We start from the raw sequence: 13,909 nt of genomic DNA on the forward strand, positions 1-13,909 counted from the left end.
CTGATCCAGTCCTCGAATGTCACCATAACTGACATGGAGACGCAGAGAGCCCCAGAGCGGGCTGCAGCTAGTGAGGAGGACGCCAGGTGTCCCATCAATGTTATTCAAATGTGCATTTTTAATGTACCAAATGTGAGTGCACATCTTATGTTTTTATGCAGTATAGTATAGTATATATAGTATATGCAGTATAGTAAGTATAGGAAGTAAGTGCCTTACCTTCAGGCCAGATAGGACCAAGCGCGCATCATCTGTATATGGGGGCGGACATTTTGCCAAAATATTGCCACCCTAGGCCCGGGTCACTAGGTCTGTTTGAATACTGACTAACTACCATCCAACCAAAAAGTACTCCCCTCACAAACAGGTCTGGCAGACACTCTATCATACCGCCAGCAGCAATCCATACCAGCACACCCGGCCTTGATCCGGTCCCAATTGCAGCTCCGCATCACACAATTTTTCCCTTACAGGGAACACCCTGTTGATACAGTGCGCATTGTACATTCAGCCACGCGGCTATCACGTACATACTGGTAACTAATTCTTACACTGTCTTGCTGTAGCTTCACCTCGCAGTCTGAAAGGCGCACTGCCTTCCCTGTGACACTGACGTTGGGTCACCTCTCTGCACTGTGATCAGGTGCAGCCGGGTCTGCACTAAGCTGCCTTTCCGATTCCACGACACCAACACGATGAACCATAGAGCTGCCTAAGGCCGAGTCCATAGATGGAGAGGCCGCGCTGAGCCGTGCGGACGCTCCGCGCTGAGCCCCTGCATCCTCAATGAGGATGCCTTGAGAGGGGGCTCACGCGAGCGTCCGCAGGCGTGCTGACGAGTTGGAGGTTTCAGCCGAGCGCCAAGCTGTTTTTCAGCACGCTGTCGGCTGAAAACCTCCAATCACAGCACAGCAGCGTCAACGTCACGGCGCAGTGACGTCGGCGCCATGACATTGACGTCAGTGCGTCGATGGCGATTGGCCCAGCGACGTCACTGCCCCGCCTCCAACCACCTCCCCCCGGCTCCCTTCGCGCACGCTGGCTCGCCTGCAAGTCCGTGCAATCGCTCTGACCGAAGCATGCGAGCCTCAGCGTTAGCGCGCCTCCGCTCTCCCCACCCCTCTATGGACCGGGCCTAAGAGATGTCAGTCTGTTCCAGAGCACACTATAATAATCCAAGCAAACACCGCGATAATCGTGCGAGCACAGAATCTCATTCTCTCACTGACCTGGATCCTAATGCCTTACTATCACAGCAACTGAAAACTACACGCAAAACGGAAATGTATCTCTGAACATGAACACTGTTGCTACTCCAAACATAAATACACAGTATCACCACACACAGTAGATATAGATCAGTATTTTTCCAATTGAATCTGTGCATATAACATCTGCAGCAATGTATATTTACTCCACATGGAGGGAGGTGCTGAGCATTAGGGCTCTAATCTAAGCTCTCCCCCATTTCTGCTGGTATAGTCACATCACTATCTGGCAATCATTATACGTTTGGCCACTGGAGATGAACACCCCTTTTAAATTAAATGTATCATTATATTTGTTATAAGAGCACCAGCTGTATATATCCTGTATTTATTTTAGTATGTCTAATAAAGTCTGTTTTTAGTATTATTCATCGTGCACCATCAAGGGATATCTGCCTTCTATGTACGCCCTAGTACATGTTTTGTTCAGTCTTACTTTAGAAAGATATTCTCATATAATGAGTACAAAATAATAAATGTTCACCACTTTAAAAGAGAACAGCTGTACATAGCCCTATTATTACATGTGGAAAAGATATAGGGCCAATTTCACTTATTGGTATATTGATACTGTGCGGTACTCAGAAAACAGCGTTTCTAGGGTAACATCTGTATATATAACTGTTCTTTTTTTTAAATCGTGCTGTTTTTTTTTTTTACTTATGTGAGAATATCTGTCTAAAATAAGATTCAAAATGACGAATCATTCAGTGGGGTGCCTTGTTTTTGAGTGCTGCTGGGGACCATATAATATTCACTACAATATGCTTTTGAAGAACTTTTTTAGGGGGCCTCGCTGTTCCCCGGGCCCCTATAAATAGTGTTAATTCAGTTGAATTAGCTTACCTATTTCTATCTGACTATTCATATATTACAGCGGTGCTCAACTCCAGTCCTCAAGCCCCCCTAAACAGGTCAGGTTTTCAGGATATTTATGCTTCAGCACAGGTGGCTCAATCAGTCCCTGCTTCAGCACAGGTGGCTCAATCAGATTGAGCCACCTGTGCTGACGCTGGGATAGCCTGAAAACCTGACCTGTTTGTGGGGGGGGGCTTGAGGACTGGAGTTGAGCGCCCCCTGAATTATATAACTTTGTAGTTACTACTGAACTTCGTAATTGCATAAAACTATTTCCAAGTAGTTTGTATTTTAAGGCCCAAAAATGAAAAATAGTAAAGGGGCTCAAAGGATTGGGTCTTCAGTCACTTTATTCCCACTTCAGAGGCCAGTGCTTTAATTACCAGGCTACCTGTCCCCATTCTAAAAACTTAAACATGAGTTATATCTGGAGCCCTGATTCATCAATTTTTTTTTTTTTTTTTAGTTTCTGGGAAACAATGGTATTGTTTCAAACTAACAATATATTTAGAAATATGGGAGTGTTTCCTTATCTTGCTCACAATGCTGCCAAATGGACAGAGGCTGTTAAAGGAAAAGTTGCTATAAATAAAAAGTTGAACCCCCCCCCCCTCGTTCCCCTGAAAATGGCCATACTTATAATGAGGTTGAATATTTCTGCACATGCATATAATAAGCTCGTACGGCACCTTGTTCCCACCTACACTGAAACAGGAGACGCCTGACATCTGCAGAGCCTCACCGTGCCTGAAATGTTCATTTTCTCCTGGATCTGGTCTCTAATTATCAGTAATAACCAAAAGGCAAAAATCCGTCCCCACAGAAAATATGTTTTCTATTGCAGTACGGAGGGGATTACAAGCATTGTAGGTTTGCAGAGGGAGGTCGTTGCCTATCATTTTTTACACCATGTAAAGTGTCTCATAATCCAAATGGCTTTATACTGCAACATTTGATTTCCCATGGGACCAGGAACATGAATTCCCATGGGATTCAAATCATTGTACACCCCAAAGTACACCACTAACAATTTAAAAGAGAGGCTTCCTCTCCTTGCTCTTTTTACATTGACTTGCTAGTTTTCTACTTTCTGCCCAGTTGACAAAAAAAAGTCCCCCTCCTGGTCCCTTATTGCAGCTGCCATACTACACTCCTTAGAACAGGGGTAGCCAACTCCAGTCCTCAAGGGCCACCAACAGGTCAGGTTTTCAGGGTATCCCTGCTTCAGCACAGGTGGCTCAATCAGTCAAAGACTGGGCCACTGATGGAGATACCTGTGCTGAAGCACGGATACCCTGAAAACCTGACCTGTTGGTAGCTCTTGAGAACTGGAGTTAGCCACCCCTGCTCTAGAAGATAATAGAAAGGGAAACTGTCTAAATAGACCTGTACAGCACTGAATATAAACATGTTTTCATGTTTGTCACTTGTGAGAGAGCAAGGACAGAAGTCTGCTTGTCCTACCTTGGTAAGATGCCAGATAGAGGCTGAGCAGGAGACCGAATTTCCATACGCTGGAGGTGGGACGGTGGGCCCTCCTGTAGCAATCCATCCTTGCCAGAGCTGCAAAGGGAGTGCAGTGTTTCTCATGCCTGTTGTATCACTTCAAATGAGGTGACAGTGTTGAGAGCAAAAGAGTTGCACAACACAGGAAATTTCATAGGCAGTCGCCCTTTACAGTACGAAAAGAAAAACAGACCAGCAGGCAGTGGGGAGAGAACGCAGCTCCCCCAGGAGGACAGTAAGAATAAGTAACTATATTTTCGCTTGATTAACATGAAACTAATTCCTGATGACTGTAAGAATCTCACGCTATTATTGTATTGCTGTGGTCCATACTGGGTTGATTTGGTATTCATGCTGCATTATAAAGCATTTATGAATATCCTTGTAATGGAGAGAGACTTGAAACACAATGCACAGGAATGAGGACTGCTGATTCGCACTTTCTTTCTACTTGCAATCCTTTTAGGATTCTTCTAGTAACCTTAACAGCACACACAACTCTTTTAGTGTCCCAATGCATTAAAGCGAGCATATCTATACATACATACATACACACATACATACATACATACATACATACATACATACATACATATGACATAAAATGGCAAAAACCACATAAACTATTCGTTTTAACCCTTTGCCAACATACATTTGCACATCAAAATAATATTGTTGAATGATAGGGATGTGGGCTTCAAAATAAAGATTTCTGTATCCTATCTCCTACTTTATTCCCATATTATAAGAGAGACATTCATCTTATTGCTGTACAATGCCCCAATGATACCAGTGTACAATTGGAACGAAGATTCCCCCCAGTTCTAAGGACACCAGTATATTAGAGGAGCACGTGATTTTCATTGAATAAGACACTCTTTATTCAACAAAATAATTTACATATTTCCACTCTTAATTTTTTCCTCGATCCTAGGGAATTAGCAGTTGCATAGTCGATGAGGTTGAAAAAAGACATCCATCCATCAAGTGTAACCGATGCTAACTTTAGACAACAGATACTGTATCCTATATTAGTACTTACAGTATATTGATCCAGAGGAAGGCAAACAAAAACCCCAGTGAAATTTCATCTAATGATATCTCTTAAGGAGAAAAATAAACACCTTCCTGACTCCAAATATTGGCAATCAGATTACTCCCTGAATTAACATCCTTCCCATGTTTACTTTTTGGTATATCCCTGTATACCTTTCCTTTCTAAAACCTTTTTTTTGGAAGATATCTATTGTATCTGCCATCACAATCACCATGGGTAATGAATTCGACATTTTAACTGCCCTTACTGTAAAGAACCTTTTCCTTTGTTGTTGGTGAAATCTCCTATCCTCCAAATTTAAGATATGGCGTCCTATGTACTGTCCTTGGGGTGAATAGTTATTTTGAAAGCTCCCTGTATTGTCCCTGAATATATTTGTATATATATATATATATATATTTTTTTTATATAGTTATCACAGTTATCTTAGATGTCTCTTTTCTAATGTAAACAAATCTAATGTAGCTAGTCTGTCCTCATAAATCAGATTATTCTTCCCCTTTATTAATTTGGTGGCTCTTTTCTGCACTTTTTCTAGTTCCATTATGTCTTTTCTATGGAGTGGTGTCCAAAATTGTACTCCATATTCAGGGTGTGGTCTTACTAATGCTTTATAAAGGGCATAATTATGTTTACTTCCCTTCTTTCCATTGCCCATTTAATGCAAGATACGATCTTGTTTGCCTTTGCAGCTACTGCATGACTTTGGGCACTATTAATAAGCCTGCTGTCTACAAGCACTCCTAAATCCTTCTCCATCAAGGATTCTCCTAATTTGTCCCCATTTAATTTGTAAATTGCCTGTTTATTCTTGTTTTCCAAATGCATAACCTTACATTTATCTGTATTAAATCTCATCTGCCATTTACCTGCCCATGTTTCCAGTCTCTCCAAGTCCTTCTGGGGAGAAATTACATCCTGCTCTGATTCTACTACCTTACACAATTTAGTGTCATCAGCAAAGATGGAGACTTTGCTCTCGATGCCAACCTCAAGGTCATTAATAAACAAGTTAAAAAGCAAGGGTCCCAGTACCGATCCCTGAGGTACTCCACTCACAACAGTGATGTCACAGCCTCCCTCTCATCTATGTATACATGGATAAATAAAAAGTGCACTCAAATCACTTCCCAATTTACTTATATATACAGTCACAAAGGAAATATTCTTTATATAACGTTTGCTCTTCTCTGCATTGAATTGGGAGTCCTTTGACCAATGAAATTGACCAAGAGTTTGTTTCTTATATAAACTGTGGCTGTTCATTTTCTTTTTTTTTATCATTGATCTTTTTATTGGATTTCTCATACATATTATATTAAACAATAGAACAAAAATACAGATATACTTTATAAAAACATAAGCATTCAACTTTAAAGATTTAAGCGTTAAACACTTTTACACAAATAATATTAAACCAAATACAAACAAATAATTTCTCCAATTCAATTTTCAGTCTGCTCATTCTTACCTTTAGCTGATCTCAGGTACAGCTAATGTCCTTCGGCCCTACTACTATGGGGCTTATTCTGTAAGGTGTGATAGCGCAGAAGAAGCGTTATCACATGAAAAGTCCCACTGACTTTAACGGGGCTTTTCATGTGATTGCACGTCACCTGCGCACCTTACAGAATGAGGGCCTATGTCCACTGTTTATTTTCTAACCCCTTTACATTGCATTCCTGGCCACTCCAAGGGATAAAGTTAGACGTGGAAAGTCCCCGTGCTACTTATTTAAAATGAGTCGCAGCACTACATGTGGCCATGTTAATTGCAGCAATTGCTGATTTGGCCTTTTTGGCCAAGAGATCCTAGAAATGGTGGACTGGACTGGCTTTGTTAAGCCTTTCCATAAGTTCATCTGTAGGCCGTTTTTTCCCGTACACATTTACATGGTGTGTTAATGTCATTGCTGTAAACTGCATGAGAAAGCAGAAATAACAAAGGACACTGTATGCCTTCCAGGGGAATAGTAGGGGGTAAATCTTGTCCAAAACGAGCATGTCTTTTTGAGTGACACAAAATGCCATGAACTAATTAAGTAGGACTGCGTTGGCTTTTTTCCCTTAAATCATCATGGACGTGTCACCCTTTTTTTTTATTTCAAACATTTTTATTGTTTTCTGACAGGGGTACATTCACATCACATGGTTGTTTATAGACAGTAAACTTAATTAACATATACATTTAAAAGTGAACAACCCGAAGCATCTCAAAGTTGATTGATCAAGAAGAGTCGATCTGCTCCTAGTATTTTGTAACCTCCTATGCATTTAGATTCTATTATGTAAATCCCCATCCGGGAGAATTAACAGTTATAGGAGGATCTTAGATCAAACCCCTTATATTAGTACTGTAAAGGATAGACAGAGAGAAAGAGGGGGAAAAGAGAGAAAAACAGAAGGAGAGGGGAGAGACGTGTCACCCTTTTTGACAGATGCTGAGAATGTTAACTTTATATGAATAATTCTGTGGGTTACATTATTTTTGTTTACAGTATATGTCTGGGTTTGGTTGTGAAGACCTATATGTGTAGTAGCCCTTAAGTGTCTAACGCTTTCAGTTCGATGTTGACTTACAATACGCTGTCTCTCTCTTGTGCAGTAAAATGATTATGAAGTGTAGAACAGGAAACAGATGTGGCAGAGATGTCATAGTGGTTAATGTGACTCTAACACATTCGACTGTGGGTCCCTAGCCAGTGATATTCTGGACTGTTATATACCTCTTTCAGTTTGACCAGCAGTAAATGGGTAATATTGAAAATGTTTCTTTGGTCACTTGGAGGTGGTGTGGCAGCATCATTTTAAAGCAGAAAGAATTATAACCGTGCTCGACTTAACCTCCTGATTGGAGTAATACAGTACCACTAATAGATATCTAGCATGCTCAGTCCATATGAACTTGGGTGTTTAAGACTTTCTTCCCCCTGAACGGGGGATCATTGAGTAAACAAAAGAGGAGAAAAAAACAGACAAGCACAACCTGTATCACTATAAAAATAATTTTAAACAAATTAAAAGCAAATAAAGCGCAGTTACATGTGAGATATTGGAAATGAACACTGCAGGGCGTGGGTGCAAGGACATCAGTAGGAAGAGTCCTCAGCTGTTTATGGAAGACGAGCTCACCGGCTCTACCCATGCTAGAGCCGTGTACTCGGTCCCGCAGGCAGGGTAATCTCGCGAGCCTCATCATTTTAAAGCAGCAAAGAATTGAAAGGTGCAACTATTATTATTATTATTTTCCATTATTGTATATGTAATAAAATATGCCAGAGATTCCTTCATCCATGTTGGGAGGGGGAGGGGCTTCTGTTCCATGCCCCCCCTGGCAGCAAAGAGGTTAAAAAACACCAACTCAATACTATGGAAAATAATTAACAAGCGTATTTGTTGTTTGCAGGCGACAACCACTGTATATGTGACCATTATGGATGAGAATGACAATGCCCCCGTGTTTCAAAGAGTGCTCTACGAGGTCACGTTGGACGAGGGACCTCGCACACTCAACTCCATCATTGTCACTACCACAGCTGTGGATCGGGACGAAGGTCCTAATGGTACTATTACCTACGCCATTACTGATGGCAATCTTCTAGGAACCTTTACTATAGTCCGTGCAACGGTGAGAACAACATTGTTACATTATGGAACATTTTGGTATGCTCAGAATTAATAATATAACGTACAAATAACTACAAGTTTTATGTATAAGTGTTACATTGTGCTATTTATCACCTTAAAGAATGTTTTCTTTGGTGCAATTCTCCATTAAATTCCGGTTGGCGCTGTCTTCATTTGATAATTAAACCCCATAGAATTTTCTGATCCTTTTTATTTTGTGCACTAGGGACTAATCCGAGCAGTAAAGGAGTTGGACTATGAGGTCTGTCTAGGCCAATATACTCTGATAGTGACTGCCACAGACCAGTGTCCCATTGTTGCACGTCGCCTAACCTCGACCATCACGGTATGTATCCCTCATACTGAACTCTGCAAATCAAACCAGATGGTGTTGTAGTGTACGGAGCAGGGGCTTTGGGAGGGGCAAGGAGAGTGAAGGTGGGCACCTTGAAGCCTCTATCCATCTTTAGACAAAAGATGGATAGAGGCATTAAATATTGATCCCTTCATCACAGAACAGTCAAAATCCAGTGTTTTTAGGAGTAACACAACTATCCAATAATATGATTCAGATAGCTGCAGATAGGTTTTCATCAGAGCATGTATCCCGTTGCATTCCCATATTGCATTAACACTCTAAAAGCAGGTTTTTATGTGAAAGAAGAATTCCGTCAGTTGTATGTTATGTCTACGAGTTTGTGTGCTGCCTTTCCACAATAATTGGTCATGATTTTTTCAGTTTTATGTGTTGACCATTAAACTAAACTTTCGTTCTCCTTTTCTCCAGTAAAAACATTTAAAGTTCCTTCAGATTCTGTCACGTCTTCTTCTAGAAGTCTTCTATTATTTTCACTGCTTTCTCTGTTTTATTGTTGTGTGGTTTTTAGAGCATGATGCCCTTAGCAACACACCATACTCTAAAGCTGGCCTGGCTTTGAACATAGGTAGGAAGAGGTCAGTTTGTTGGCCTAAAAGAGCACACCGTGTGTATAAGCCCATAGATTTTATTATTATTAGAAGGAGAAACACAGATTTTATGAGAAGACACACTTTTGATTTGTGTCTCACTGAGCGCCCCAAACTATTGACCAGTGAAAGTCACTACAGAGATCCCCAAATGTCACTATTGCTAATCTATGAAATATTGTTATTACAGGTATTAGTCAATGTAAACGATATAAATGACAACTGGCCCACATTTCCAAAGCCATATGAGGGACCCTTCGACATCACAGAGGGACAACCGGGTCCCAGGGTGTCAACCTTTAAAGCAGTGGATGGAGATTCTGGTCTCAATGGTCAAGTAGAGTACAGCATTGTAGGGGGTGATATTCTGGGTAAGTGGATGTCTGATATAAGATCTGATTAAGTTGAACGATAGACGTCTTATTCTTCTTAGGTTGTTAATGCTCAGGAATCATATATAATGAGTGTAAAAGGTGTATGTTGGCTTCCTTTTAAAAAGGATATGTTAGTTTCAGTATAATATGTCTGTTTTTAATGATGCTTCTATCTGATCCCTAAAACACCTGTATTGTATAATAATGTGACTAGTTACTGAGTGAAAACATATTGATGTCGGAGCTGAATCTAAGGCATGAAAATTCTTAAAGCCATAAATATATTGGAATGATGACGCTTCGATGAAAGTAAAACAATGTAAGATTATGCATATAATTGTGTACAATGTATTACTAGAACATGTATTTTACAATCGTGAATGTGACTTTCACACACATAGGAAGGCTGTCCTTCCTAAAACCGAAGTGGGCTAATGGCATCAACATGTTCATGGGGGTTTAATCTGGGTGATTGACACCTTGTTTTTCCTACCAAGTTTTATATGTTGAAATATTTTAAAGTTAGTTTGTAAACATGATAAGCTGAGACTTTTTAAGGGTTTCGATCCCCTTTAGCTATTCTCTTTTTTGGTATGTCACTGTGTGTTAAACAACAAGTTTGCAAAGCCCCCTACTCTCCCCCTCGTTGGCTCTCTGAAAATGGTGGGATACGCAACACTTTATTGACAAACAATCCCCAAATCCAAACCAAATTGTTGCTTTGAGCTTGATTACAGTTATTTAAGGAAGCCAATTAGGTGGGATCTAAATGGGATACTCTAGTATTACAGTACAGTACTGTAAAGTCACCGTATAAAATTATCAGTCTCTGAAATTATCCCCATCATTACTGAATAAGGATGTTGGGAGTTGTGCTAATTTTACCAATATATGGTTATTCATTTAACTGCAAAAGTGGCGTTCTGGGCACTATCGTATGAAAACTGCCATTGAAGTAGTCAGTGAAAGTTCCTGTGCTATAGTTCCCCGATCAGCACTATTGCAGTTTAATGATTAACCCCCATAGTGTACTTTGCTGAATTTAGGGGACTCTGTGTGTTTGGGTGAATGTAGATACACGTACAGTTGCAGTGTTCCGTGACAAGCCATTGTATGACCCATTTAAGGAAGGGAAAAGCCACGGCAGTGACCTTTCTTTAGCTGTAGTGTGGCTTTAGGAACAATCAGTGTCGCTACATCTGCCGGAGGGTTGTGTTAGTGGGGGGAAAGAACCAAATAGATGGTAGAGAAATGCGTCCAGCCAGACGTAGCTAGCTGCACAACTGCAGAAGATGAACATAGTGGGGGGAAAGAACCAAATAGATGCTGATGGTAGAGAAATGCGTCTAGCCAGAAGTAGCTAGTGCAGATGAGGTGCAGAAGATGAACATGAGCACTGATAACAGATATGGAGCGAGGTTTGTCCAATACATTCTGTAACAGAACAGCTGTGTTTTCTGGGAATCTATGAGGTTGCAACATCTCATTAGAAATAGTTTAGTGACATGCAAAAAATGAGGAACTGCTGGCTCACGTTGCTACCACTTGTAACGTATTTGCAAGAACCTCAGGAAGTTGCGTAGAGATATTCCCATCACTTTTGGTAGATTCAAAGACTAGCATCATAGGAGAGTAGAGCGGGATATCTAGCCAGCAACTCATTTCAAAGCTTCATTTTAAAGGGGCAGTTCTTGTTAGGAGCTTACAAAAAAAAAAAAAAACATCTATAACTGTTTTTCATTAACTGGTAAGCAAGAAGCATTTTATGGTGAAACACAGGAGGACCTCTAGCTATTCCCTTTCCTCTGGTATCGCTTTGTGTATCCGTATTTCCTCCTTCACTTCATCGGTTCTATGACAAAGAGGACGCTGGAACGTTAGCTTCATGCTGGGGACGAGATCAGCCCCATACAATTGAATATGCTTCTCCTTTGCTAGGAAAGGTGTAAGCATCATTTTTTTTTAATGGCGCTGAAATCCTAGGAGAAAAAGAAGATTGTTTTACAGATTATTCAATAGGAGCCTGGGAGTCCCCATTAAAAAGAACAAAAAAGTTTCATAGAAACCGAAACAACCACATTTTTGCTTTAATCCTTTACATTTTTTAAGGACGTTGATTACATTATTACATTCTTTCAACTTTAATGGGTAATTTTGTCAAATATCTAAATCTGTAAACAATAAACGACTTATTTAATATGCAGCGATGGGGCTTGATCGTGGCAGGGAAGTCTCGGAGTTCCATTAAAATTGAAATGATCTCAGAGGCCTCCCTGCTATGGGGAAGTCCCATCACTGCATATTGAATAAGGGGCTTAATTCTATATCTCCCAAAGTCAATGGGGAATTCCAACCCGATCGGCCACTTTAGCGGATTTAGAATAAGACCCTTAACCATTTGGGTGCCGGAGTGGCCCTGTGACCAGCACCTTATGGTGGCCACATAAGCACCCGATAAGCCTGCAACTAATTGTTTTGCAATCATCTCTGACCCTCAAAGGCCACCAACAGGCCAGGTATTAGCAATATCCCTGCTTCAAAGATCCGAAACTGAGAGACGATGCACAGTGTGGGGAAAAAGATTAGCTGGACTGCTTGTATCTGGTATAAAAATCCGTTATTCGTGGCACATAGACACAGCGAGGAAAAAGAACTCCCTCTGACGCGTTTCACACGACAAGCGTGCTTTTTTAATAAAGTGCGCTTGTCGCGTGAAATGCGTCAGAGGGAGTTATTTTTCCTTGCTGTGTCTATGTGCCACCAATAAAGGATTTGTGTACCATATACAAGCAGTCCAGTGAATCTTTTTTCCCACGCTGTGCATCGTCTCTCAAATTCGGATCTTTGGACATTTACAAGATTGAAGCACGCTGACGGTTCAAGAAGACGCCTACAATTAGTGAGTACAGATCTATATATATTCACTCACTGGTATTAATGCTTTTATATTCAAGCCTATACAGCGCAGGTTAGCAAGATTGGTGCCTTGAGGAACAGGCCAGCTAACCTGAGGGCTTATCTGAGAACCCAATAATATTCATAGAATTTGGACTCAGTATATATTTAGCAAGTATACAAGTCACTGTCTCTATTTATATACCGTCTGGGATTCAATACTTCAGCAACATATTTTGGAATTTGATCGTGAGTGTGTTATTGGGGTATACCCTAAAGGTATACGAGTTCCTATGAGGATGCATACTATTACCCAGGATCCTCATAGGTGGGGGTGCTGCACCATATAGAGATATACAGAACACACAGTCACCCCAGGCTCCCTATGAGTGGAGGCCCAGGCCTTCTGTACGCCTACAGGTAGCACCAGTACTGTAATAACAGCTGTTTCCCATAGGGATAGGGGGAAGGGTGTTACATAATGTTAAGGGAACTTTGTGTTTAAACCCTTCCTCCCGCCCCAGGTGGGAAGCAGGGGGTCTCTGGAGTTGAACTGAATTTAAGATCCGGGGAACGCCTGGTTTCAGAAGTACTTACGTGGGATAATAGGAAGCCTCAAGGGATGACGTTGTGACTTCCTATTGGCCCGCGGGACCTTTAAACTGACATTTTCTGTGCCTATCCGGAGCTGCTACCCCTTTTGATGTAAGTATCTCGGGGAGTAGGGGGTAGAGCTGAAATCAGTGCGGTTCAGCTCCGGCGACCCCCTGCTTTAAAGCTTATTAAATCATAAAAATGTAAAAAAAATAAAATAAAAAAAAACAAGCACTTAAGCCACTTTAAATCAGGAAATACAGTATGATTATTCCACTCTTTAATGTCTGCAGAAAATATAATTCCCCCACACTCCTACACATTGTTTATATGAACTTCTAGACCAAATAGTCTAGATTAGAGATACCGGCTTGTACATTCTGTATTTTATTTCACATTTTGAAATACCGGTGGGAGGCATATTACAGGTTACAAGGCTTAATATAAAACTAATATGGATTTGGTTCATTTCCACCCTATTTAGTGCAAGCTAGGAGCACTAGCACAGTGGATACTTTGAGATAAACTGTTGGTGACCTGATAATTCCAGGAAAGGCTGCACAATTCAAGAATGTAAACAACCTTAACAATGTAGCTACAGCAACACTGACTTTGCAAAGTGAATCTAGTAGTTATATGTCCTAGTTATTGTGTGTCCATTGCTCAATAACACAAACAAGTACAAATATGGAATATCTTATTTCCATTACGTTGGGTTGCCAGGTGTCCAGTATTGAACCGAACTGTCCTGTATTTGGACAACCT

The 13,909-nt window shown here is 40.8% G+C and overlaps 2 protein-coding genes across 7 annotated transcripts in view; one reads left to right on the forward strand and one right to left on the reverse strand.

Moving 5' to 3' along the window:
• VSIR (V-set immunoregulatory receptor) overlaps positions 1-3,795 on the reverse strand; it is a 47,501-nt gene extending 43,706 nt beyond the window's left edge. The window contains exon 1 of the mRNA XM_075610608.1: positions 3,591-3,795. Within this exon, the coding sequence (XP_075466723.1) occupies positions 3,591-3,678 (88 nt within the window). The 5' untranslated portion in view covers positions 3,679-3,795. The remainder of the gene's footprint in view (positions 1-3,590) is intronic.
• CDH23 (cadherin related 23) overlaps positions 1-13,909 on the forward strand; it is a 653,830-nt gene that overhangs the window by 569,724 nt on the left and 70,197 nt on the right. For 5 of the 6 annotated variants that reach the window (XM_075610599.1, XM_075610600.1, XM_075610601.1 and 2 more), the window contains 3 exons: positions 8,095-8,316; positions 8,542-8,661; positions 9,472-9,652. In XM_075610599.1, the coding sequence (XP_075466714.1) occupies positions 8,095-8,316; positions 8,542-8,661; positions 9,472-9,652 (523 nt within the window). Of the gene's footprint in view, positions 1-3,747; positions 3,878-8,094; positions 8,317-8,541; positions 8,662-9,471; positions 9,653-13,909 lie in introns of those variants that run through there. The other variant, XM_075610605.1, reaches the window with a different exon arrangement.

Source organism: Ascaphus truei, chromosome 8 (genome assembly GCF_040206685.1).
Source record: "Ascaphus truei isolate aAscTru1 chromosome 8, aAscTru1.hap1, whole genome shotgun sequence".
NCBI lineage: Eukaryota > Metazoa > Chordata > Amphibia > Anura > Ascaphidae > Ascaphus > Ascaphus truei.